We start from the raw sequence: 27,500 nt of genomic DNA, 5'->3' as shown, positions 1-27,500 counted from the left end.
ACATTCTCGTAACATTCTCTCTTGTAACATTATTTCTTGTAACATTCTCTCTTGTAACATTCTCGTAACATTCTCTCTTGTTACATTTTCGTAACATTCTCTCTTGTAACATTCTCTCTTGTAACAATCTGTTTTGTAAAATTCTCTCTTGTAATATTCTCTTTTGTAACATTCTCTCTTGTAACATTCTCTCGTGTAACATTCTCGTAGCATTCTTTCTTGTAACGTTCTTTCTTGTAACATTCTCTCTTGTAACATTCTCTTTTGTAACATTTTCTCTTGTAACATTCTCTTTTGCAACATTCTCTCTTGTAACATTCTCGTAACATTCTCTCTTGTAACATTCTCGTAACATTTACTCTTGTAACATTCTCTCTTGTAACATTCTCGTAACATTCTCTCTTGTAACATTCAGGTAACATTCTCTCTTGTAGCATTCTGTCTTGTAACATTCTCTTCTGTAACATTCTCTCTTGTAACATTCTCTCTTGTAACATTCTCTTTTGTAACATTCTCTCCTGTAACATTTTGTCCTGGATATAAACACACTCCACAACCTTGTGGACAGCCTTCCCAGAAGATATAAAGACACTCCGCAACCTTGTGGACAGCCTTCCCAGAAGATATAAAGACACTCAGCAACCTTGTGGACAGCCTTCCCAGAAGATATAAAGACACTCCGCAACCTTGTGGACAGCCTTCCCAGAAGATATAAAGACACTCCGCAACCTTGTGGACAGCCTTCCCAGAAGATATAAACACACTCCGCAACCTTGTGGACAGCCTTCCCAGAAGATATAAAGACACTCCGCAACCTTGTGGACAGCCTTCCCAGAAGATATAAAGACACTCCGCAACCTTGTGGACAGCCTTCCCAGAAGATATAAACACACTCCGCAACCTTGTGGACAGCCTTCCCAGAAGATATAAAGACACTCCGCAACCTTGTGGACAGCCTTCCCAGAAGAGTTGAAGCTGTAATAGCTGCAAAAGGTCATATTGAACCCTATGGGTTAGGAATGGGATGGCATTTCAACTTCATATGTGAGTCAAGGCAGGTGACCAAATACTTTTGTCAATATAGTGTATGCAGAGCAGCCATTAAGAAGAAAACATGACAATATTATTCATACAATGCAGTAAATGTTCCCAACACTGCGTACAAGCAAGTACAATTATTTCATCATTATCAAGCGCTATTGTAAACCATGCAAGTTGCCATGGCAACAACACCTATGGTTATTTTTGCTCCAAGTACACATGACATTTGAATGAGTGCAGCACCTGTTCATTGTTGCACAAACACGCTGAAGTGAAGAAATACATCAGATGAGTGCATTTAAAGACTTCCTGAAATATTGTTTTCATATTCAGTTTTGCAGCCTAAAGTCAGGACTGAACCAAGAAACAAGTCATGTAGCAGAACCAGGTACTTTCTTTGGTTTTAGGTCACGCTGGTATTTTTGTGGTTGGCTGTGTGGTAAAAAAAAAAACATGTTGTCATAATAATTGGCCATCTTTTGTGATTTTTTTTTACATGACTCAACTGAAATATTCCAATAATAAAATGCTGTCTTCTGGATAAAACATTGAACATGATTTGTGCATAAACCTCCAGGATCCCAAATAAGTCATTTCTATATGCAGTTAAGGGTGTACATTGAGTACCGGTACTTGTTCTTCTCATCCAGAACCACCGTTGACATTCTGGACAAAAAAATATGGATATCTGTACATTTGAGTTATTTTGGATCCACCTGACTGACTTCAGGTGCCACCACAATGAATTAACAAAGTCACAGGTAACATCCAAAAAGCAGCCTGGAATAATGACCAATAAGGAAGCAACACCACACAAAAGTTTGTAACACAACAATATTTCCTCCTCAAAGTCATGCTCGCTAATAAGAGTTAGTGTCAGTTAAAAGTCAGGGTAGATTTATTTATATAGCACATTTCTCAAAACAGACTACTGCCCCAAAGTGCTGTACAGATGAAAACAGAAAAAAAAAAAAAAATCAAAATAACAATAAGCACAAAACATGCTATATATATATATATATATATATCCATCCATCCATCCATCCATCTTCTTCCGCTTATCCGAGGTTGGGTCGCGGGGGCAGCAGCCTAAGCAGGGAAGCCCAGACTTCCCTCTCCCCAGCCACTTGGTCCAGCTCTTCCCGGGGGATCCCGAGGCGTTCCCAGGCCAGCCGGGAGACATAGTCTTCCCAACGTGTCCTGGGTCTTCCACGTGGCCTCCTACCGGTCGGACGTGCCCTAAACACCTCCCGAGGGAGGCGATCGGGTGGCATCCTGACCAGATGCCCGAACCACCTCACCTGGCTCCTCTCCATGTGGAGGAGCAGCGGCTTTACTTTGAGTTCCTCCCGGATGACAGAGCTTCTCACCCTATCTCTAAGGGAGAGCCCCGCCACGCGGCGGAGGAAACTGATTTCGGCCGATTGTACCCGTGATCTTGTCCTTTCGGTCATGACCCAAAGCTCATGACCATAGGTGAGGATGGGAACGTAGATCGACCGGTAAATTGAGAGCTTTGCCTTCCGGCTCAGCTCCTTCTTCACCACAACGGATCGATACAGCGTCCGCATTACTGAAGACGCCGCACCGTTCCGCCTGTCGATCTCACGATCCACTCTTCCCTCACTCGTGAACAAGACTCCCAGGTACTTGAACTCCTCCACTTGGGGCAGGGTCTCCTCCCCAACCCGGAGATGGCACTCCACCCTTTTCCGGGCGAGAACCATGGACTCGGACTTGGAGGTGCTGATTCTCATCCCAGTCGCTTCACACTCGGCTGCGAACCGATCCAGTGAGAGCTACAGATCCTGGCCAGATGAAGCCATCAGGACCACATCATGTTTAAAAAGCAGAGACCTAATCCTGCAGTCACCAAACCGGATCCTCTCAACGCCTTGACTGCGCCTAGAAATTCTGTCCATAAAAGTTCAGAACAGAATGGGTGACAAAGGGCAGCCTTGGCGGAGTCCAACCCTCACTGGAAACGTGTCCGACTTACTGCCGGCAATGCGGACCAAGCTCTGGCACTGATCATACAGGGAGCGGACAGCCACAATCAGACAGTCCGATACCCCATACTCTCTGAGCACTTCCCTCTGGACTTCCCGAGGGACACGGTCGAATGCCTTCTCCAAGTCCACAAAGCACATGTAGACTGGTTGGGCAAACTCCCATGCACCCTCAATGACCCTGCCCAGAGTATAGAGCTGGTCCACAGTTCCACGACCAGGACCAAAACCACACTGTTCCTCCTGAATCCGAGGTTCGACTATCCGGCGTAGCCTCCTCTCCAGTACACCTGAATAGACCTTACCGTATATATATATATATATATATAGTTGTGCTCCTAAGTTGACATACCCTGGGAGAATTGATGATTTCTTGGCCATTCTTCAGAGAATATGAATGATAACACAAAAAGCTTTCTTCCACTCAGGCTTAATGGTTGTGTGAAGCTATTTATTGGCAAACAACTGTGTTTACTCTTTATAAATCAAAATGACAAAAGAAAGTACCCAAATGACCCTGATCAAAAGTTGACATACCCCAGTTGTTACTACTGTGTAACATCAATGACAGTTTGAAGTCTTTTGTGGTAGTTGTGGATAAGGTTCTTTATTTTCTCCGATGGCAAAGCTGCACATTCTTCTTGGCAAAAAGCCTCCAGTTCCTGTAAGTTCTTGGGCTGTCTTGCAGGAACTGCACGTTTGAGATCTCCCCAGAGTGGCTCGATGGTATTGAGGTCAGGAGATTGAGATGGCCACTCCGGAACCTTCACTTTGTTCTGCTGTAGCCAATGACAGGTCCACTTGGCCTTGTGTTTTGGATCATTGTCATGTTGGAATGTCCAAAGATGTCCCATGCTGCATTCATTTTGGCCAACTTTCCTGTGCCTTTGTAGCTCACACATCCCCAAAACATCAGTGATCCACCTCCGTGTCTCACAGTAGGGATGGTGTTCCTTTCATCATAGGCCTTGTTGACTCCTCTCCAAATGTAACGTTTATGGTTCAATGTTGGTCTCATCACTCCAAATGACTTTGTTCCAGAAGTTTTGAGGCTTGTCTCTGTGCTGTTTGGCGTAATGTAAGCAAGATACTTTGTGACATTTGCGCAGAAATGGCTTTCTTCTGGCGACTCGACCATGCAGCCCATTTTTCTTCAAGTGCCTCCTTATTGTGCATCTTGAAACAGCCACACCACAATTTTTCAGAGAGTCCTGTATTTCAGCTGAACTTATTTGTGGATTTTTCTTTGCGTCTCGAACAATTTTCCTGGCTCTTGTGGCTGAAATCTTTGCTGGTCTACCTGACCGTGGTTTGGTTTCAACAGAATCCCTCATTTTCCACTTCTTAATCAGCGTTTGAACACTGTTGATTGGCATTCTCAATTCCTTGGATATCTTTTTATACCCTTTTCGTGTTGTATTCAGTTCAATTACCTTTTCTGGCAGATCCTTTGACAATTCTTTTGCCTTCCCATGACTCATAATCCAGAAACATGTGTGCAGCACTGGATGAAAGATGCAATGGTGTGTCAGAAGACCACAAACTCACTGACCTTTTATACACACACATTCATTACAAACAAACATGTCACAGGTGAGGATTGGAACCTTGATTAGCCATTCAAACCTGTTTGTGCATGTTATCAGATCAAAGTCACTGGGGTATGTCAACTTTTGATCAGGGTCATTTGGGTACTTTCTTTTGTCATTTTGATTTAAAAAGAGTTGTTTGCCAATAAATAGCTTCACACAACCATTAAGCATGAGTGGAAGAAAGGCTTTTGTGTTATCATTCATATTCTCCGAAGAATGGCCAAGAAATCATCAATTCTCCCAGGGTATGTCAACTTATGAGCACAACTATACGAAGTGTAGACAAAACCAAAAGGTAAAAGTGAAGGCACTTTATTCACTTCATTAAACATCCTCCGAGCCATCCAGTAATCAACAAGCCAATATAAATCCACTCAAAAGTGACAAATTCTAAAAGAACAACCCATAAAGTTTCTCAGAAGCGAGATAGCATCGATCTCTAATGGCCGCCTGACGTCAATCATGTCATCGCGTTTGTGTGGCATGAAAACACACCTTGCCTAAATGCACACCCACCTTGCATGCTGATTGGTTGTGTTGATGTCAGTGAAATATTAGATACATCATACATGACTAGTATTATTGGTTGTATTGATGTTAATGAAATATTTGGTATATCATACATGACTAATATTATTGGTTGTATTGATGTCAGTGAAATATTAGATACATCATACATGACTAATATTATTGGTTGTGTTGATGTCAGTGAAATATTTGATACATCATACATGACTAGTATTATTGGTTGTATTGATGTCAGTGAAATATTAGATACATCATACATGACTAGTATTATTGGTTGTATTGATGTCAATGAAATATTAGATACATCATACATGACTAGTATTATTGGTTGTATTGATGTCAGTGAAATATTTGATGTATCATAAATGACTAGTATTATTGGTTGTATTGATGTCAGTGAAATATTTGATGTATCATACATGACTAGTATTATTGGTTGTATTGATGTCAATGAAATATTTGGTATGTCATACATGACTAGTATTATTGGTTGTATTGATGTCAGTGAAATATTTGATAGATCATACATGACTAGTATTATTGGTTGTATTGATGTCAGTGAAATATTAGATACATCATACATGACTAATATTATTGGTTGTGTTGATGTCAGTGAAATATTTGATACATCATACATGACTAGTATTATTGGTTGTATTGATGTCAGTGAAATATTAGATACATCATACATGACTAGTATTATTGGTTGTATTGATGTCAATGAAATATTAGATACATCATACATGACTAATATTATTGGTTGTATTGATGTCAGTGAAATATTAGATACATCATACATGACTAATATTATTGGTTGTGTTGATGTCAGTGAAATATTTGATACATCATACATGACTAGTATTATTGGTTGTATTGATGTCAGTGAAATATTAGATACATCATACATGACTAGTATTATTGGTTGTATTGATGTCAATGAAATATTAGATACATCATACATGACTAGTATTATTGGTTGTATTGATGTCAGTGAAATATTTGATGTATCATAAATGACTAGTATTATTGGTTGTATTGATGTCAGTGAAATATTTGATGTATCATACATGACTAGTATTATTGGTTGTATTGATGTCAATGAAATATTTGGTATGTCATACATGACTAGTATTATTGGTTGTATTGATGTCAGTGAAATATTTGATAGATCATACATGACTAGTATTATTGGTTGTATTGATGTCAGTGAAATATTAGATATATCATACATGACTAGTATTATTGGTTGTATTGATGTCAGTGAAATATTAGATATATCGTACATGACTAGTATTATTGGTTGTATTGATGTCAGTGAAATATTAGATACATCATACATGACTAGTATTATTGGTTGTATTGATGTCAGTGAAATATTTGATGTATCATAAATGACTAGTATTATTGGTTGTATTGATGTCAGTGAAATATTTGATGTATCATAAATGACTAGTATTATTGGTTGTATTGATGTCAGTGAAATATTTGATGTATCATAAATGAGTAGTATTATTGGTTGTATTGATGTCAGTGAAATGTTTGATGTATCATAAATGACTAGTATTATTGGTTGTATTGATGTCTGTGAAATATTTGATGTATCATAAATGACTAGTATTATTGGTTGTATTGATGTCAGTGAAATATTTGATGTATCATACATGACTAGTATTATTGGTTGTATTGATGTCAGTGAAATATTTGATACATCATACATGACTAGTATTATTGGTTGTATTGATGTCAATGAAATATTTGATACATCATACATGACTAGTATTATTGGTTGTATTGATGTCAGTGAAATATTTGATACATCATACATGACTAGTATTATTGGTTGTATTGATGTCAATGAAATATTTGATACATCATACATGACTAGTATTATTGGTTGTATTGATGTCAGTGAAATATTTGATACATCATACATGACTAGTATTATTGGTTGTATTGATGTCAGTGAAATATTTGATACATCATACATGACTAATATTATTGGTTGTATTGATGTCAGTGAAATATTTGGTATATCATACCTGACTAGTATTATTGGTTGTATTGATGTCAATGAAATATTTGGTATATCATACATGACTAGTATTATTGGTTGTATTGATGTCAATGAAATATTTGGTATATCATACATGACTAGTATTATTGGTTGTATTGATGTCTGTGAAATATTTGATGTATCATAAATGACTAGTATTATTGGTTGTATTGATGTCAGTGAAATATTTGATGTATCATACATGACTAGTATTATTGGTTGTATTGATGTCAGTGAAATATTTGATACATCATACATGACTAGTATTATTGGTTGTATTGATGTCAATGAAATATTTGATACATCATACATGACTAGTATTATTGGTTGTATTGATGTCAGTGAAATATTTGATACATCATACATGACTAGTATTATTGGTTGTATTGATGTCAGTGAAATATTTGATACATCATACATGACTAATATTATTGGTTGTATTGATGTCAGTGAAATATTTGGTATATCATACATGACTAGTATTATTGGTTGTATTGATGTCAATGAAATATTTGGTATATCATACATGACTAGTATTATTGGTTGTATTGATGTCTGTGAAATATTTGATGTATCATAAATGACTAGTATTATTGGTTGTATTGATGTCAGTGAAATATTTGATGTATCATACATGACTAGTATTATTGGTTGTATTGATGTCAGTGAAATATTTGATACATCATACATGACTAGTATTATTGGTTGTATTGATGTCAATGAAATATTTGATACATCATACATGACTAGTATTATTGGTTGTATTGATGTCAGTGAAATATTTGATACATCATACATGACTAGTATTATTGGTTGTATTGATGTCAGTGAAATATTTGATACATCATACATGACTAATATTATTGGTTGTATTGATGTCAGTGAAATATTTGGTATATCATACATGACTAGTATTATTGGTTGTATTGATGTCAATGAAATATTTGGTATATCATACATGACTAGTAGTAGTAAAAAGCTAGCCACTGGCTCTGGCTCAAACGACGCGACAAGGCTTGGGGAGCAGTATCCAAGTAGGTTTTGCTGCAGGGGGTGTCAGGGAGACGTCCCTGTTCACTGCCCCGCCACCGGGAGATGTTCTGGGCTAAGGGGCGAAACATCAATGAGAGGTGGTCCCCAGCTGAAGACCCTGCAGCAAAACCTTTTCTGGTATGCGGTCAGGTTTAGGCCTGCCTCAGGGAAGAGGACGTCCCTGCCATGCACAGTCCACCACAGGCACCGGTGGAGGTGCGACAGGCCTAAGGCCCAGCGGCAAGACCACTTTGCTGTAATTAAAATGGTTGTATTGATGTCAATGAAATATTTGGTATATCATACATGACTAATATTATTGGTTGTATTGATGTCAGTGAAATATTTGATACATCATACATGACTAGTATTATTGGTTGTATTGATGTCAGTGAAATATTTGATACATCATACATGACTAGTATTATTGGTTGTATTGATGTCAGTGAAATATTTGGTATATCATACATGACTAATATTTTTGGTTGTATTGATTTTAATCAAATATTTGATACATCATAAATGACTAGTATTATTGGTTGTATTGATGTCAGTGAAATATTTGGTATATCACAAATGACTAATATTATTGGTTGTATTGATGTCAGTGAAATATTTGATACATCATAAATGACTAGTATTATTGGTTGTATTGATGTCAGTGAAATATTTGGTATATCACAAATGACTAATATTATTGGTTGTATTGATGTCAGTGAAATATTTGGTATATCATACATGACTAGTATTATGTCCAGCTGAGTGTGAGTGGAATGCAAAGGAAGACGCTGATTGTTTCCACGCACTAAATGAGTGAAATTGTTCTCCTTTGATAAGCTCTTGCTTCTACCTTGACCACATTTAGATGATTGTTCAATGCATAGTGGGAAGTCGATCTAGTGGGTGAATGTGATCACTCCTCCACACGTGATCCACAGAAGTGAAGAGGAATTGTACGTCAAGTGGAGACAGAAAGGACAAGCTGTAAATAAGGTAGGAACATGTAGATGTGTTTACTATCCTCAGTTAGCAAGAACAAGAAGCACAGTATTCTGGACATCTGTGTTGGTGAATCTTTTGCAATTTGTTCAATGAACAATGGAGACAGCAAAGAAGAAAGCTGTAGGTGGGAAGCGGTGTATTGCGGCCGACTGCAGCAACACAAACACAGCCGGTGTTTCATTGTTTACATTCCCGGAAGATGACAGTCAAGCTTTACCATTGGCCTGTGGAGAACTGGGACAACAGAGACTCTTACTAGGAGGACTTTGAGTTGGATGCGCAGACACGGTACCGTGAGTACGCTTCCAAACATTTGATGGCTTGCCCGTACGTGCGTGCCGCTATGTGCATGTCACGTACGTAACTTTGGGGAAATATATGTGCTGTATGAACTTTGGGGAGGTGAACAGTACTTTGGGCTGTGGGATTGAGTGTGTTGTGCAGGTGTTTGAGTTGTATTGGCGGGTTATATGGACGGGAGGGGGGAGGTGTTTGTTATGCGGGATTAATTTGTGGCATATTAAATATAAGCCTGGTTGTGTTGTGGCTAATAGAGTATATTGTGTTTATTTACTGATTTAGTCATTCCCAGCTGAATATCAGATCCCACCCGCCTCTCACAGCATCTTCCCTATCTGAATCGCTCCCACTGCCCTCTAGTCCTTCACTCTCACTTTCCTTTGTTGCCAAAAAGGAAGGTAGTTGGCACACTTATTTTGAATCCTTAGTGACACAAAGTATGTATCTTCCATTGAACAATGATTCATATATTGTATGTCATGTTCCAGACTGGGTTTCTTCCAGGCTCTTATTTTGTTTCTGTTTCCTGTGGGGCAAACTTTCCTTTGCTGGCAGCTCACCTGTTGTTGGATCTTTTATGCTGACTGATTGCCAGATTCCTTTGCTAGCTTGCTATCCTGCTAGCTGTGTTTTCTTGTTGTGCCAACCTCCTTTGCTTCACGCTGAGTGACTCACTCCTTGCTAGCTCCTCTTGGGGTCCAATAAAAGACTCCGTTTGAACCAACAAGTACTTTCTCCACATTCTGAAGTAACACTACTAGCACAACCTGACACATTTATTGGCTAATGTTTTCCCTTACTAGTTCCTGTTTCCTCTGCATATTCCTGCAACCAAACAGCCACTTCCCAGTTAATGGTGGTGAAAAGCTCAAAGGTCCGATTAACTTCCCAGTTAATGGTGGTGAAAAGCACAAAGGTCCGATTAACTTCCCAGTTAATGGTGGTGAAAAGCTCAAAGGTCCGATTAACTTCCCAGTTAATGGTGGTGAAAAGCTCAAAGGTCCGATTAACTTCCCAGTTAATGGTGGTGAAAAGCTCAAAGGTCTGATTAACTTCCCAGTTAATGGTGGTGAAAAGCACAAAAGTCTGATTAACTTCCCAGTTAATGGTGGTGAAAAGCTCAAAGGTCTGATTAACTTCCCAGTTAATGGTGGTGAAAAGCTCAAAGGTCCGATTAACTTCCCAGTTAATGGTGGTGAAAAGCTCAAAGGTCCGATTAACTTCCCAGTTAATGGTGGTGAAAAGCTCAAAGGTCTGATTAACTTCTGTCGGAGGCAGATATTTACATATATCCAAATTTAAGTTACTTCTTTTTATTTCATAATCATATTACAAAACAGCGCCCTGCGATGAGGTGGCGACTTGTCCAGGGTGTACCCCGCCTTCCACCCGATTGTAGCTGAGATAGGCTCCAGCGCCCCCCGCGACCCCAAAGGGAATAAGCGGTAGAAAATGGATGGATGGATGGATTACAAAACAGCTAGTGTTTTTCTTCCAATTGTGGTCTTTTGGTTGTCTGCAAAACTGTGTGCTTAACCTTGAATGAGGAATGTTAGAGAGAGAGAGATAATGGACATTTGTTTTGGCTAGATACACAGGAATGCCAGGGACTTAAGAGGGGAGAGGGTGTTTCGGGGGACAGACGATCTTAGGGGCGCAATTGAATGTTCTATGCTGGACTGGTCTGAATGTATATCTGTAAAGCTTTGCAAATATATTACAAAATACCTATTCTGTCTCTGGTGGTTTTTCAACTCAGCTTTAAGTGTCGTAAAGAGCTTGGGAGCGACTTGTGACTTGAATTCCCTGGGAGGAACAACTGGTCCGAAAAGCAACACTTCCCAGTTAATGGTGGTGAAAAGCTCAAAGGTCCGATTGATCATGGTATTCCAGACTTCTCTTTCCCTACACAGGTGAGCATTGCTTCCCCTTGTTGTTGTTTGCTCTCATAGTCTCTAGTCTTTACCTGTTCTTGGAGTGTCTGTGAAGCTTCATTCTGGTGGTTCTACTCCTGCTGCAGCTTTTAATAATTCATCTTTTGGTTAGTTATTTTGCCTAATTCGGGGTTACTTCCTGGCACCATCATGTTTGGTCCTGTCCATTGTGAGTACTTCCATCCATCCATTTTCTACCGCTTATCCCTTTCGGGGTCGCGGGGGGTGCTGGAGCCTATCTCAGCTACAATCGGGCGGAAGGCGGTGTACGCCCTGGATAAGTCACCACCTCACCACAAGGCCAACACAGATGTACAACATTCACACACTTTAGTGTTGCCAATCAACCTGATTGTGAGTACTTGATTGTGGTATTTGGACTGTAGAGGACTCTTTAGTCTGTTCCTTCAAACATTTATTTTTGACACTTTGCCGTTGTCTCTGCATCTCGTCCTACAATTTCCTGACATTCACACTAACAAGCTTCTCTCTCCAGCTGATAAGTACACAGTTGAGGTCAGAATGGGTGGTAAATCCCATCAATAACGTGTCAGTTTATTCATCCCAGAGTGGTGCATGAGTAGCTGCAGGGGTTGGAATGAAGACACGGTTCATCTCCAGCCGGGGAAGATAGCAAATACCTCGGGAGATGAGCCAGTGAGGCAGAACAGACATATGAAGAACTGCAGCGTGAAGTAAAGGTTGGTCCTGGTCAAGCACGGGACACCAAGGGTGTGTGTGTGTGTGTGTGTGTGTGTGTGTGTGTGTGTGTGTGTGTGTGTGTGTGTGTGTGTGTGTGTGTGTGTGTGTGTGTGTGTGTGTGTGTGGACAGAGGTAGAAAATATCTCTCGGTTTAGAAGGAAGACGCTTTCTTTTGGGATGTTCCTCTTTGCGTGCTCATTGACTGGAACCAGACCCTCCAACAATGCGCTCGTATTACAACAATAGCATTTCTAACATTCACAATACGGTGCTTTTGGATTGTAACCAGACTGGAAGTCAAATACAAAAGGAAGACAAGTAATAAAATGGGAAGTTTATTGAAAAGGGCATTTATGGGTCATTTCACTGTCTTTTGAAAGGCTATTTGATCTCAGATCCCAGTTTTCGAAAACGGATTATTGGAAAACAAATCCATCCATCTTCTTCCGCTTATCCGAGGTCGGGTCGCGGGGGCAACAGCCTAAGCAGGGAAGCCCAGACTTCCCTCTCCCCAGCCACTTCGTCCAGCTCCTCCCGGGGGATCCCGAGGCGTTCCCAGGCCAGCCGGGAGAGATAGTCTTCCCAGCGTGTCCTGGGTCTTCCCCGTGGCCTCCTACCGGTCGGACGTGCCCGAAACACCTTCCGAGGGAGGCGTTCGGGTGGCATCCTGACCAGATGCCCGAACCACCTCATCTGGTTCCTCTCGATGTGGAGGAGCAGCGGCTTTACTTTGAGCTCCTCCCGGATGACAGAGCTTCTCACCCTATCTCTAAGGGAGAGACCCGCCACCCGGCGGAGGAAACTCATTTCGGCCGCTTGTACCCGTGATCTTGTCCTTTCAGTCATGACCCAAAGCTCATGACCATAGGTGAGGATGGGAACGTAGATCGACCGGTAAATCGAGAGCTTTGCCTTCCGGCTCAGCTCCTTCTTCACCACAACGGATCGATACAGCATCCGCATTACTGAAGACGCCGCACCGATCCGCCTGTCGATCTCACGATCCACTCTTCCCTCACTCGTGAACAAGACTCCCAGGTACTTGAACTCCTCCACTTGGGGCAAGATCTCCTCCCCAACCCGGAGATGGCACTCCACCCTTTTCCGGGAGAGAACCATGGACTCGGACTTGGAGGTGCTGATTCCCATCCCAGTTGCTTCACACTCGGCTGCGAACCGATCCAGTGAGAGCTGAAGATCTTGGCCGGAGGAAGCCATCAGGACCACATCATCTGAAAATAGCAGAGACCTAATCCTGCAGCCACCAAACCAGATACCCTCAACGCCCTGACTGCGCCTAGAAATTCTGTCCATAAAGGTTATGAACAGAATCGGTGACAAAGGGCAGCCTTGGCGGAGTCCAACCCTCACTGGAAACGTGTTCGACTTACTGCCGGCAATGCGGACCAAGCTCTGACACTGATCATACAGGGAGCGAACTGCCACAATAAGACAGTCCGTTACCCCATTCTCTCTGAGCACTCCCCACAGGACTTCCCGAGGTACACGGTCGAATGCCTTTTCCAATACTCAATTTTAAAATAGGCCGCCAGTATTGGAATTTGCGTCCTCTTATACTGATGTTTCCTCAAGATGCTTAAGGAAATGCTGAAAGAGCATGCGGAGAAACAGTTTCTACGGAAGAGGACATTTATTTTTTGCTCAAAATGTTAACCTTATCAGTTTTGAAGTAATCATGGACCATGGCCACAAAAAACATGCAATTAAGTTATAAAAATAATTGTATATTCCTTTAACCACACAGTCTGGGGAAACGGTCTCCAGTTCTGTAGATGTCCCACCAAGAGGGCATTGGAAAAGGAGGCGTTCCAGGTACAGTTAGTTATCTACCCATCCATCCATTTTCTACCGCTTATTCCCTTTTGGGGTCGCGGGGGGTGCTAGAGCCTATCTCAGCTACAATCGGGCGGAAGGCGGGGTACACCCTGGACAAGTCGCCAACTCATCGCAGGGCCAACACAGATAGACAGACAACATTCACACTCACATCCACACACTAGGGCCAATTTAGTGTTGCCAATTAACTTATCCCCAGGTGCATGTCTTTGGAGGTGGGAGGAAGCCGGAGTACCCGGAGGGAACCCACGCAGTCACGGGGAGAACATGCAAACTCCACACAGAAAGATCCCGAGCCCGTGATTGAACCCAAGACTACTCAGGACCTTCGTATTGTGAGGCAGATGCACTAACCCCTCTTCCACTGTGCTGCCCTAGTTATCTACCCATTACTCAAAAATATTTTTTTGTTATGGGAAGCATACAATTCCTAGAGTATTTGTTAGTGAAAGGCCACTATTAGTCCTTCCTGGAACATTATACCGAGGAAGTGTTGCTATAATGGCGTCTTGATCAGTTTGTTGCAATCAATCCTGTAATGTTGCAGATCCTTGCTGCCAACTTCCTGGCCCAGACCGAGGCTCTGATGAAGGGGAAAACGTCAGAGGAAGCTCGGAAGGAGCTGGTGGCCAGTGGTTTGTCGGGCGCCACTCTGGAGAATCTTCTTCCTCACAAAGTAAGACCAGCGGTCGGAGGATGCGTCTATCTGATGGCCGTCGCCCAGCGTCAGGTGACTCAGCCTGTTTTCTTACTTCTAAGGTGTTTGAAGGGAACAAGCCAAGCGACTCCATTGTCTTCAAGAAGCTGACTCCCTTCACGCTGGGAGCTCTAATCGGTGAGTCCACCTTAAATAAATGATCATGCCAATCCTTCTCGATGATTATGAGAACTGACACTGACTCTTGGAGCTGTGAACCTCCCAATCACTGTCTTCTTCCGGACCAGGACTTGACAAAAAGTGTCCACAATCAACCACAATCAAGTATGTCACCAACTGAATGTGGTCCTAGTCCGACATGCTGACATCAAGAATGTTCTTCACACACCATCTGCGATGCGGACCACTCCTGGTCGTGCTGCAGGATTGGGGTGCAACCAAAAAAACGACAAAGCTCAAGATGTTTCACCCAGCCCTCATGGAGTAGTTTACTTAGAGTTTTGAGAGGGAATATTTCCTGTCGTGAAACCTGGTGACACTGCCATAAAGAACATGGCACAACCACATACACCGCACCACTTGGGCTACCTTTGGGAAGAAGTCCTTAATAATGGATTAGATTTATATAGGGGCAGCACGATGGGAGAGGGGTTAGTGCATCTGCCTCACAATACGAAGGTCCTGAGTAGTCTTGGGTTCAATCCCGGGCTCGGGATCTTTCTGTGTGGAGTTTGCATGTTCTCCCCGTGACTGCGTGGGTTCCCTCCGAGTACTCCGGCTTCCTCCCACCTCCAAAGACATGCACCTGGGGATAGGTTGATTGGCAACACTAAATGGGCCCTAGTGTGTGAATGTGAGTGAGAATGTTGTCTGTCTATCTGTGTTGGCTCTGCGATGAGGTGGCGACTTGTCCAGGGTGTACCTCGCCTCCGCCCGATTGTAGCTGAGATAGGCTCCAGCGCCCCCCCGCGACCCCAAAGGGAATAAGCGGTAGAAAATGGATGGATGGATGGATGGATAGATTTCTATAGCGCTTTTCTAGGCACTCAAAGCGCTTCGCAGAGAAGTGAGAACCCATCATTCATTTTTACAACTCATTCATTCATCATTCATTTACCGGTGTGAGCGGCACCGGGGGCAAGGGTGAAGTGTCCTGCCCAAGGACACAACGGCAGCGATTTTTTTGGATGGTAAGAGGCGGGGAGCGAACCTGCAACCCTCAGGTTTCTGGCACGGCCGCTCTACCCACTACGCCATACCGCCCCGGTATCTTAAGATCACGTGACTATTTCTGAGCCAAATCCAAACCGTTCAGAGTCATGTTGACCATTCATGAGAAACAGCCCTAACCCAGCAGAAGTTTCAGACACTTTCTCTCAGGCCCGCAAGGACTTTGGCCCAACAGTCTAAAGACATGTGATCGTCCAAAAATGAATCCAACTTTTGCCATCCTACTCACTGCCGTCCTCACCCACTATGCTCCCAGTGCCACCCACACTGCTTTATGACAGGACAGCCTTGAAAGAGAGACTATTCATCTCAATGCAACTTTCCTGGATGAATCAAATCCAAACTAATAAAAACAGCTGCTGATGCCAGTAGACGCAAACCCTTCGTCCACACCAGTAAAAGGTCAGATGATTCTAGATCCCTGTGTTTACCCGACTTCTGCTGTCTGTGCCACTACTACTTTGTTGGTTGCTACTAGCTTCCATGCTTGTGTTTACTCAAAGCCTTTTGTAATTTTAGTCAGGACAGCTAGTATTTATTATTTTCATATGTTTTAGCAGTTTCTGTTTGACGCTTACATCTGTGTATTTGTTTTTAACTATTTTCGATAAAATATTTTAGACACTTGTTACAACACAAGATGGGTCCAAAACCTACTTAGCTTTCTGCAAGTGTGGACCCTCAAACTTTTTCTGACTTTGTTGAAAAGTGTGTATGCAAGTGTGAGTCGTACACAACCCTACCTCTTAGGTGGATCTTGTTTTCCGGACTGTGCACCAACACTGAACTAACAGAGTCCAAGCTGTCATAGTTACTGCAACCGAGAGGGCCCGTCCTTGTCTCTGTTACCTAGGAAACAAAGAAGAACTTGTATTTATATCAACACGCAAAACAAGTATGTATTCCATCCTTTTGCAGCGATAAATGTTTAAAACCATTTCTGTGTTTGCATAGAACACTGAAGAACGGCTGCAGTTTCTACTCTACCACAAACACTTGGAATCCAACAGATGAACAGAAATAACTTTCTTACACAATGACAGCATTATCAATCAATCAATCGGGTGACCGGGTGCAATGAATGCTGAGTGGGTACGGTTCATAAGATGTGAGTGCAGGCCAGTGCATGAAGACCAGTCAACAGCGCAGGGACGTCACCGATTGATGCATAGAGGAGTGGTCCACCCCCGCTCCCCACTTGGAACAGCTAGTGCATCCTCCATCGAAACTAATCCGTGGCCACCTGGTACCTTTCCGTGCAGGAGACGGTGGCAGAGCAGCAAAGAGAAGTGGCAGGTCAACTGGTCTAAAAGGGGGTCTATTTAAAGGCTAGAGTATACAAATGAGTTTTAAGATGGTATTTAAATGCTTCTACTGAGGTAGCATCTCTAACTGTTACTGCTAGAACATTCCATAGTACTGGAGCCCCAATAGAAAACGCTCTATAGCCCGCAGACTTTTTTGGACTCTGGGAATCACTAATAAGCCAGAGTTCTTTGAACGCAGATTTCTGTCCGGGACCTATGGTACAATACAATCAGCAAGATAGACCCTTTAGTATTTTATACCTAGGTAGTAAAACCTTAAAGTCGCATCTTAATAACAGTTACGTTGTCCAACTGTTTTGCATGTCAGGACACGTTACTTATTGAGAATGTTGATGTAACGTGACTTGCTACTTTTATGTCGACAAGACGTCAGAAGCATAGTGTGCAGGTGACAGCAAATGAACTTGATATCACATAGAGATATCATGTAGAGATATCATCCATCCATCCATCCATCCATCTTCTTCCGCTTATCCGAGGTCGGGTCACGGGGGCAGCAGCCTAAGCAGAGAAGCCCAGACTTCCCTCTCCCCAGCCACTTCGTCCAGCTCTTCCCGGGGGATCCCGAGGCGTTCCCAGGCCAGCCGGGAGACATAGTCTTCCCAACGTGTCCTGGGTCTTCCCCGTGGCCTCCTACCGGTCGGACATGCCCTAAACACCTCCCTAGGGAGGCGCTCGGGTGGCATCCTGACCAGATGCCCGAACCACCTCATCTGGCTCCTCTCCATGTGGAGGAGCAGCGGCTTTACTTTGAGCTCCTCCCGGATGACAGAGCTTCTCACCCTATCTCTAAGGGAGAGCCCCGACACCCGGCGGAGGAAACTCATTTCGGCCGCTTGTACCCGTGATCTTGTCCTTTCGGTCATAACCCAAAGCTTGTGACCATAGGTGAGGATGGGAACGTAGATCGACCGGTAAATTGAGAGCTTTGCCTTCCGGCTCAGCTCCTTCTTCACCACAACGGATCGATACAGCGTCCGCATTACTGAAGACGCCGCACCGATCCGCCTGTCCATCTCACCATCCACTCTTCCCTCACTCGTGAACAAGACTCCGAGGTACTTGAACTCCTCCACTTGGGGCAAGATCTCCTCCCCAACCCGGAGATGGCACTCCACCCTTTTCCGGGCGAGAACCATGAACTCGGACTTGGAGGTGCTGATTCTCATCCCAGTCGCTTCACACTCAGCTGCGAACCGATCTAGTGAGAGCTGAAGATCCTGGCCAGATGAAGCCATCAGGACCACATCATCTGCAAAAAGCAGAGACCTAATCCTGCAGCCACCAAACTGGATCCCCTCAACGCCTTGACTGCGCCTAGAAATTCTGTCCATAAAAGTTATGAACAGAATGGGTGACAAAGGGCAGCCTTGGCGGAGTCCAACCCTCAACGGAAACGTGTCCGACTTACTGCCGGCAATGCGGACCAAGCTCTGACACTGATCATACAGGGAGCGGACCGCCACAATCAGACAGTCCGAAACCCCATACTCTCTGAGCACTCCCCACAGGACTTCCCGAGGGACACGGTCCAATGCCTTCTCCAAGTCCACAAAGCACATGTGGACTGGTTGGGCAAACTCCCATGCACCCTCAAGGACCCTGCCCAGAGTATAGAGCTGGTCCACAGTTCCACGACCAGGACGAAAACCACACTGTTCCTCCTGAATCCGAGGTTCGACTATCCGTAGAGATATCATGTAGAGGTAACTCTACAATGGACGAGCAGAGACAGTTTCCAAACTAGCGCAGACAACATGCAGTTGGACAGGACTGCAACCTCTCTAGCAGTCACTGCCAAGGTTTTCTAGGAATTCAACACAGATAGTTAGGAACAGTTGAATTGTAACATTTGACAACCTATGAAAGAGTTGCTAACACCTTGCACAAGGGCACTGTGACCATAGTTCCTAAGCAGACTAGAAGGGAAGGACTTTAGTGGGGATTTGAATAGGAAATTGTCTGACTCCCTGAGAAAGTCTAGCCAAAAAGGTTAAGAGCAGGGTTGTTTCCGGATGTGTTGAGTAAGAATGAGTCATCCGGAATGTTCTGACGCCTCATGCAGTATTTAGTGTGTGAGTGATTAGTGGGCATCAGAAGTGTGCCAAGCAGACGTGGAGCTGGCAGGCATGACATGTCGGCACAACACAAAGTCGTCTGACAGCACAAACAAATAAACATCTTTGCTTTCAATACGGCGCCACTGCAGCTGCTCGCTGGCTGCTCGCTGGCTGCTCGCTGGCTGCAGGGCATCCAAAGTAAACTGAGATTGGAACGGGCTTCATCACGTTTAATTACAACACACTAAAACCTTGCATTACACACGAGCCTATCAAGTCTTGGTCTTTATATGTCCTACATTCTCACTTGATACTAATAACTCACCTTCTACTTCATTATTTTCATTTTGGAACGCTGGCGTGTCCTGTAGAAGTCAACTAGATCTTACATGAGATGGTATTATAATGTCAAACTACTAAGTCATTAATCAGGAGTCAATAGTGAACATGTTGCTGGCGTGTCCTGTAGAAGTCAACTAGATCTTACATGAGATGGTATCATAATGTCAAACTACTAAGTCATTAATCAGGAGTCAATAGTGAACATGTTGCTGACGTGTCCTGTAGAAGTCAACTAGATCTTCTTACATAAGATGGTATTATAATGTCAAACTACTAAGTCATTAATCAGGAGTCAATAGTGAACATGTTGCTGGCGTGTCCTGTAGAAGTCAACTAGATCTTACATGAGATGGTATTATAATGTCAAACTACTAAGTCATTAATCAGGAGTCAATAGTGAACATGTTGCTGGCGTGTCCTGTAGAAGTCAACTAGATCTTACATGAGATGGTATCATAATGTCAAACTACTAAGTCATTAATCAGGAGTCAATAGTGAACATGTTGCTGGCGTGTCCTGTAGAAGTCAACTAGATCTTACATAAGATGGTATTATAATGTCAAACTACTAAGTCATTAATCAGGAGTCAATAGTGAACATGTTGCTGGCGTGTCCTGTAGAAGTCAACTAGATCTTACATGAGATGGTATTATAATGTCAAACTACTAAGTCATTAATCAGGAGTCAATAGTGAACATGTTGCTGGCGTGTCCTGTAGAAGTCAACTAGATCTTACATGAGATGGTATTATAATGTCAAACTACTAAGTCATTAATCAGGAGTCAATAGTGAACATGTTGCTGGCGTGTCCTGTAGAAGTCAACTAGATCTTACATGAGATGGTATTATAATGTCAAACTACTAAGTCATTAATCAGGAGTCAATAGTGAACATGTTGCTGGCGTGTCCTGTAGAAGTCAACTAGATCTTACATGAGATGGTATTATAATGTCAAACTACTAAGTCATTAATCAGGAGTCAATAGTGTTGCTGACGTGTCCTAATAATGAACATTGAAACCTATTTCTTCACGTCTTGGTGTTATAATTAGTCTTTATTTAGAAAAGTAGAACACGTGTGAAGTCAGCAGTGAAAGTTGAGGTCAAACTGTGAAATATTTGACTGGTCACCATTGGCAGTACTTTACATTACAGTACAGTACATTGTGTACATTACGTTGTGTACAGTACATTGTGTACATTACATTGTGTACATTACATTGTGTACATTACATTGTGTACATTACGTTGTGTACATTACATCGTGTACAGTACATTGTGTACATTACGTTGTGTACATTACATTGTGTACATTACGTTGTGTACACTACAGTACATTACGTTGCGTACATCGTGTACATTACATTGTGTACATTACAGTACATTACGTTGTGTACATTACAGTGCATTACGTTGTTTACATTACATTGCGTATATTACATTGTGTACATTACATTGTGAACATTAAATTACGTTGTGTACATTACACTACATTACATTGTGTACATTACGTTGTGTACTTTATGTTGTGTACATTACAGTACATTATGTTGTGTACATTGTGTACACATTACATCGTGTACATTACATTATGTACATTACGTTATGTACATTACATTGTGTACATTACGTTGTGTACAGTACATTGTGTACATTACATTGTGTACATCGTGTACATTACAGTACATTATGTTGTGTGCATTACGTTGTGTACATATTACATTGTGTATATTGCATTGTGTACATTACATTGTGAACATTACATTACGTTGTGTACATTACAGTACATTACGTTGTGTACATTATGTACAGTATGTTGTGTACATTGTGTACATTACAGTACACTACGTTGTGGACATTGTGTACATTACGTTGTGTACATTATGTTGTGTACATTACAGTACATTATGTTGTGTACATTGTGTACACATTACATCGTGTACATTACATTGTGTACAGCACGTTGTGTACATAGTGTACATTACATCGTGTACAGTACAGTACATTATGTTGTGTACATTGTGTATATTACATTGTGTACATTACATTACACTGTGTACATTGTGTACATTACAGTACCTTACATTGTGTGCATTGTGTACATTTCATAGTGTACATTACATTGTGTACATTGTGTACATTATGTTGTGTACATTACATTGTGTACATTACAGTACATTACGCTGTGTACATTGTGTACATTACAGTACATTACGCTGTGTACATTGTGTACATTACAGTACCTTACGTTGTGTACATTGTGTACATTATATTGTGTACATTACATAGTGTACATTGTGTACATTATGTTGTGTACATTACACTGTGTACATTAAGGTACATTACGTTGTGTACATATTACATTGTGTACATTACATTACGTTGTGTACATATTACATTATGTACATTACATTGTGTACATAACATTACGTTGTGTACATACTACATTATAGTACATTACGTTGTGTACGTATTACATTGTGTATATTACATTGTGTACATTACATTGTGAACATTACATTACAGTACATTACGTTGTGTACATATTACATTGTGTACATTACATTGTGAACATTACATGACGTTGTGTACATTACAGTACATTGTGTTGTGCACTACCCCCGCTAACTAAAAGCAAAAATCCATGCAAACGTCAGAGGAACATTTTTGATCTTAATGTTGTCTAATAAATATGAAGAACATTGTAGAGAAGGTGGATGATGTTAATGTTGTCTAATAAATATGAAGTGGATGATGTTAATGTTGTCTAATAAATATGAAGTGGATGATGTTAATGTTGTGTAATAAATATGAAGTGGATGATGTTAATGTTGTCTAATAAATATGAAGTGTATGATGTTAATGTTGTCTAATAAATATGAAGTGGATGATGTTAATGTTGTCTAATAAATATGAAGTGTATGATGTTAATGTTGTCTAATAAATATGAAGTGTATGATGTTAATGTTGTGTAATAAATATGAAGTGGATGATGTTAATGTTGTCTAATAAATATGAAGTGGATGATGTTAATGTTGTCTAATAAATATGAAGTGTATGATGTTAATGTTGTCTAATAAATATGAAGTGGATGATGTTAATGTTGTGTAATAAATATGAAGTGGATGATGTTAATGTTGTCTAATAAATATGAAGTGTATGATGTTAATGTTGTCTAATAAATATGAAGTGGATGATGTTAATGTTGTCTAATAAATATGAAGTGGATGATGTTAATGTTGTCTAATAAATATGAAGTGTATGATGTTAATGTTGTCTAATAAATATGAAGTGTATGATGTTAATGTTGTCTAATAAATATGAAGTGTATGATGTTAATGTTGTCTAATAAATATGAAGTGGATGATGTTAATGTTGTGTAATAAATATGAAGTGTATGATGTTAATGTTGTGTAATAAATATGAAGTGGATGATGTTAATGTTGTCTAATAAATATGAAGTGGATGATGTTAATGTTGTCTAATAAATATGAAGTGTATGATGTTAATGTTGTCTAATAAATATGAAGTGGATGATGTTAATGTTGTCTAATAAATATGAAGTGTATGATGTTAATGTTGTGTAATAAATATGAAGTGGATGATGTTAATGTTGTCTAATAAATATGAAGTGGATGATGTTAATGTTGTCTAATAAATATGAAGTGGATGATGTTAATGTTGTCTAATAAATATGAAGTGTATGATGTTAATGTTGTCTAATAAATGTGAAGTGGATGATGTTAATGTTGTCTAATAAATATGAAGTGGATGATGTTAATGTTGTGTAATAAATATGAAGTGGATGATGTTAATGTTGTCTAATAAATATGAAGTGGATGATGTTAATGTTGTCTAATAAATATGAAGTGGATGATGTTAATGTTGTCTAATAAATATGAAGTGGATGATGTTAATGTTGTCTAATAAATATGAAGTGTATGATGTTAATGTTGTCTAATAAATGTGAAGTGGATGATGTTAATGTTGTCTAATAAATATGAAGTGGATGATGTTAATGTTGTCTAATAAATATGAAGTGGATGATGTTAATGTTGTCTAATAAATATGAAGTGGATGATGTTAATGTTGTCTAATAAATATGAAGTGGATGATGTTAATGTTGTCTAATAAATATGAAGTGGATGATGTTAATGTTGTCTAATAAATATGAAGTGGATGATGTTAATGTTGTCTAATAAATATGAAGTGGATGATGTTAATGTTGTCTAATAAATATGAAGTGGATGATGTTAATGTTGTGTAATAAATATGAAGTGGATGATGTTAATGTTGTGTAATAAATATGAAGTGTATGATGTTAATGTTGTCTAATAAATATGAAGTGGATGATGTTAATGTTGTGTAATAAATATGAAGTGGATGATGTTAATGTTGTGTAATAAATATGAAGTGTATGATGTTAATGTTGTCTAATAAATATGAAGTGGATGATGTTAATGTTGTCTAATAAATATGAAGTGGATGATGTTAATGTTGTCTAATAAATATGAAGTGGATGATGTTAATGTTGTCTAATAAATGTGAAGTGGATGATGTTAATGTTGTCTAATAAATATGAAGTGGATGATGTTAATGTTGTCTAATAAATATGAAGTGGATGATGTTAATGTTGTCTAATAAATATGAAGTGGATGATGTTAATGTTGTCTAATAAATATGAAGTGGATGATGTTAATGTTGTGTAATAAATATGAAGTGGATGATGTTAATGTTGTCTAATAAATATGAAGTGGATGATGTTAATGTTGTCTAATAAATATGAAGTGGATGATGTTAATGTTGTGTAATAAATATGAAGTGGATGATGTTAATGTTGTCTAATAAATATGAAGTGTATGATGTTAATGTTGTCTAATAAATATGAAGTGGATGATGTTAATGTTGTCTAATAAATATGAAGTGGATGATGTTAATGTTGTGTAATAAATATGAAGTGGATGATGTTAATGTTGTCTAATAAATATGAAGTGGATGATGTTAATGTTGTCTAATAAATATGAAGTGTATGATGTTAATGTTGTCTAATAAATATGAAGTGTATGATGTTAATGTTGTGTAATAAATATGAAGTGGATGATGTTAATGTTGTGTAATAAATATGAAGTGTATGATGTTAATGTTGTCTAATAAATATGAAGTGTATGATGTTAATGTTGTCTAATAAATATGAAGTGTATGATGTTAATGTTGTGTAATAAATATGAAGTGGATGATGTTAATGTTGTGTAATAAATATGAAGTGGATGATGTTAATGTTGTGTAATACATGGATGATGTAAAAGTGAGTAAGATGTCGTGGCTGAGGTGAATTAGACTTGGTAATGTTCCTCCCACTCCACTGTGCTGACTCCATGATTGTGCTGCAGCCACTTCATCCCACAGACGTAGGAGGTCAGAGGTCAAGTGCATCTCACAGTTCTGGCAGAAGATCCAGCAGGCGAGTAGGTGGCTTGCATATTTGTCAGGAACATGTCAAACACAAATGTGGCTTGCATATTTGTCAGGAACATGTCAAACACAAATGTGCGACTTGTGTTGGAGGTGTGAAGATGCTGAGGAACAACATCTGACTCATGTTGGAAAACCTTGCAGGTGCAACTAAATGGAGGATATCAATCAACAAATAGAATTATTAGTGGAACTAAATGGAGGATATCAATCAACAAATAGAATTATTAGTGGAACTAAATGGAGGATATCAATCAACAAATAGGATTATTAGTGAAACTAAAATGGAGGATATCACTTAATAAACAGGATTAATGGTGACCAGGTGAAGTGCAACATGATGCCAGTACAAATAGTTTAGTCTTTCATAATATTTCCAGCCACAGTAACAATAATATTTAGTGCCGTGACTAACCTCAATTTTCATCAATGAAATGCAACCTTGCACTTTTCTACAGGGCTGTGCAACATCAATGAACTGATCTACAGGGCTGTGCAACATCAATGAACTGATCTACAGGGCTGTGCAACATCAATGAACTGATCTACAGGGCTGTGCAACATCAATGAACTGATCTACAGGGCTGTGCAACATCAATGAACTGATCTACAGGGTTGTGCAACATCAATGAACTGATCTACAGGGCTGTGCAACATCAATGAACTGATCTACAGGGCTGTGCAACATCAATGAACTGATCTACAGGGCTGTGCAACATCAATGAACTGATCTACAGGGCTGTGCAACATCAATGAACTGATCTACAGGGTTGTGCAACATCAATGAACTGATCTACAGGGCTGTGCAACATCAATGAACTGATCTACAGGGCTGTGCAACATCAATGAACTGATCTACAGGGCTGTGCAACATCAATGAACTGATCTACAGGGCTGTGCAACATCAATGAACTGATCTACAGGGCTGTGCAACATCAATGAACTGATCTACAGGGCTGTGCAACATCAATGAACTGATCTACAGGGCTGTGCAACATCAATGAACTGATCTACAGGGCTGTGCAACATCAATGAACTGATCTACAGGGCTGTGCAACATCAATGAACTGATCTACAGGGCTGTGCAACATCAATGAACTAATCTACAGGGCTGTGCAACATCAATGGGCTGTGCAACATCAATGAACTGATCTCAGTATAGAAAAGGATCAGCAATAGAAAAGTCACAATCCATGTTTCTTTCCCAAGTGTTCAACATGGGCAACATAATGAGCATTCTTTTTGAATAGTACTAATAAATAGAATCACAACCCCCCTTTACGCGCAGGATTCTCACAGGAATGAGGCAGACAGTGTTTGTTGGTGGATTTAGTTTCAGTGTCATAAAGTTGTGCTCCAAGCTGTCAGAACTTTGCTCCTCCTCTTCTTTTCTTCAGCCAAAAGCTGAAGTGCTGACTCGTCACAATCTCCTTGTTGATTGTCCAAGTCCTAACGTGTGCTCTTATTACAACTTTTCTTGCTGACTGTGCTCCCAAAGCACCTTGACATCATTAAGAAGACCTTCTCTTGGAACTCTTTCACCTTTCCCACAACCATTCTTTCTCCATCTTGCAGAGCCAGGACAATTCTTTGATATTTCTGACAAGTCTTCAATATTAGCCCCAAGTGCAAACCTTCCAGGTCTACAATTGCAGTCACAGCTCTTTGGTCTTGCCCGTGGTGGCATGCAAGTTAGAATGAATGTTTATTTCTTTTTCAAACGGTATTTCTTCTACAAACTTCAGTCCCCCGTCAAAAGGAGGCCAAGAAAGAGCAGTGAGTGAGTGGCACTTGGAGCAAGGTGGGTGAAGTGTCTTGCCCAAGGACTCTGCGGCAGCGACTGACTGGCACACAAAATGCACAACACCATGGAGACAGTTTGTGAGGAGCACGGATGTGAGGAGGAACATCTCTGCCTCTGCTGCCCTGCGCTGCTCCCACATTGGTAGTACCTCCTTTGGAGGCTTACCTTTATTATTACTATTATGGACCATACCTTTATTATTACTATTATGGACTATACCTTTATTAATATTATGGACCATACCTTTATTATTAATATTATGGACCGTACCTTTATTATTATTATTATTATTATTATTATTATTATTATTATTATGGACCATACCTTTATTATTACTATTATGGACCATACCTTTATTATTATTATGGACCATACCTTTATTATTATGGACCATACCTTTATTAATATTATGGACCGCACCTTTATTATTATTATTATTATTATTTTGGACCATACCTTTATTAATATTATGGACCGGACCTTTATTATTATTATTATGGACCATACCTTTATTATTATTATTATGGACCGTACCATTATTATTATTATTATTATTA

General features: G+C 40.3%; 2 protein-coding genes across 2 annotated transcripts in view; one reads left to right on the top strand and one right to left on the bottom strand.

The window, feature by feature from the left end:
* The window catches only part of brinp2 (bone morphogenetic protein/retinoic acid inducible neural-specific 2), a 127,579-nt gene that overhangs the window by 39,648 nt on the left and 60,431 nt on the right, over window positions 1-27,500 (bottom strand). The window contains exon 5 of the mRNA XM_061928338.2: window positions 16,682-16,787. Coding sequence (XP_061784322.2) covers window positions 16,682-16,787 — 106 coding nt within the window. The remainder of the gene's footprint in view (window positions 1-16,681; window positions 16,788-27,500) is intronic.
* LOC133575627 (glucose-6-phosphate isomerase-like) overlaps window positions 14,502-27,500 on the top strand; it is a 52,564-nt gene continuing 39,565 nt past the window's right edge. The window contains exons 1-3 of the mRNA XM_061928319.2: window positions 14,502-14,726; window positions 14,810-14,885; window positions 14,996-15,523. Coding sequence (XP_061784303.2) covers window positions 14,589-14,726; window positions 14,810-14,885; window positions 14,996-15,048 — 267 coding nt within the window. The 5' untranslated portion in view covers window positions 14,502-14,588 and the 3' untranslated portion in view covers window positions 15,049-15,523. The remainder of the gene's footprint in view (window positions 14,727-14,809; window positions 14,886-14,995; window positions 15,524-27,500) is intronic.

This window comes from Nerophis lumbriciformis, linkage group LG33 (genome assembly GCF_033978685.3).
Source record: "Nerophis lumbriciformis linkage group LG33, RoL_Nlum_v2.1, whole genome shotgun sequence".
NCBI classification, from domain to species: Eukaryota; Metazoa; Chordata; class Actinopteri; order Syngnathiformes; family Syngnathidae; genus Nerophis; species Nerophis lumbriciformis.
This window is presented reverse-complemented; position numbering and strand designations above follow the sequence as displayed.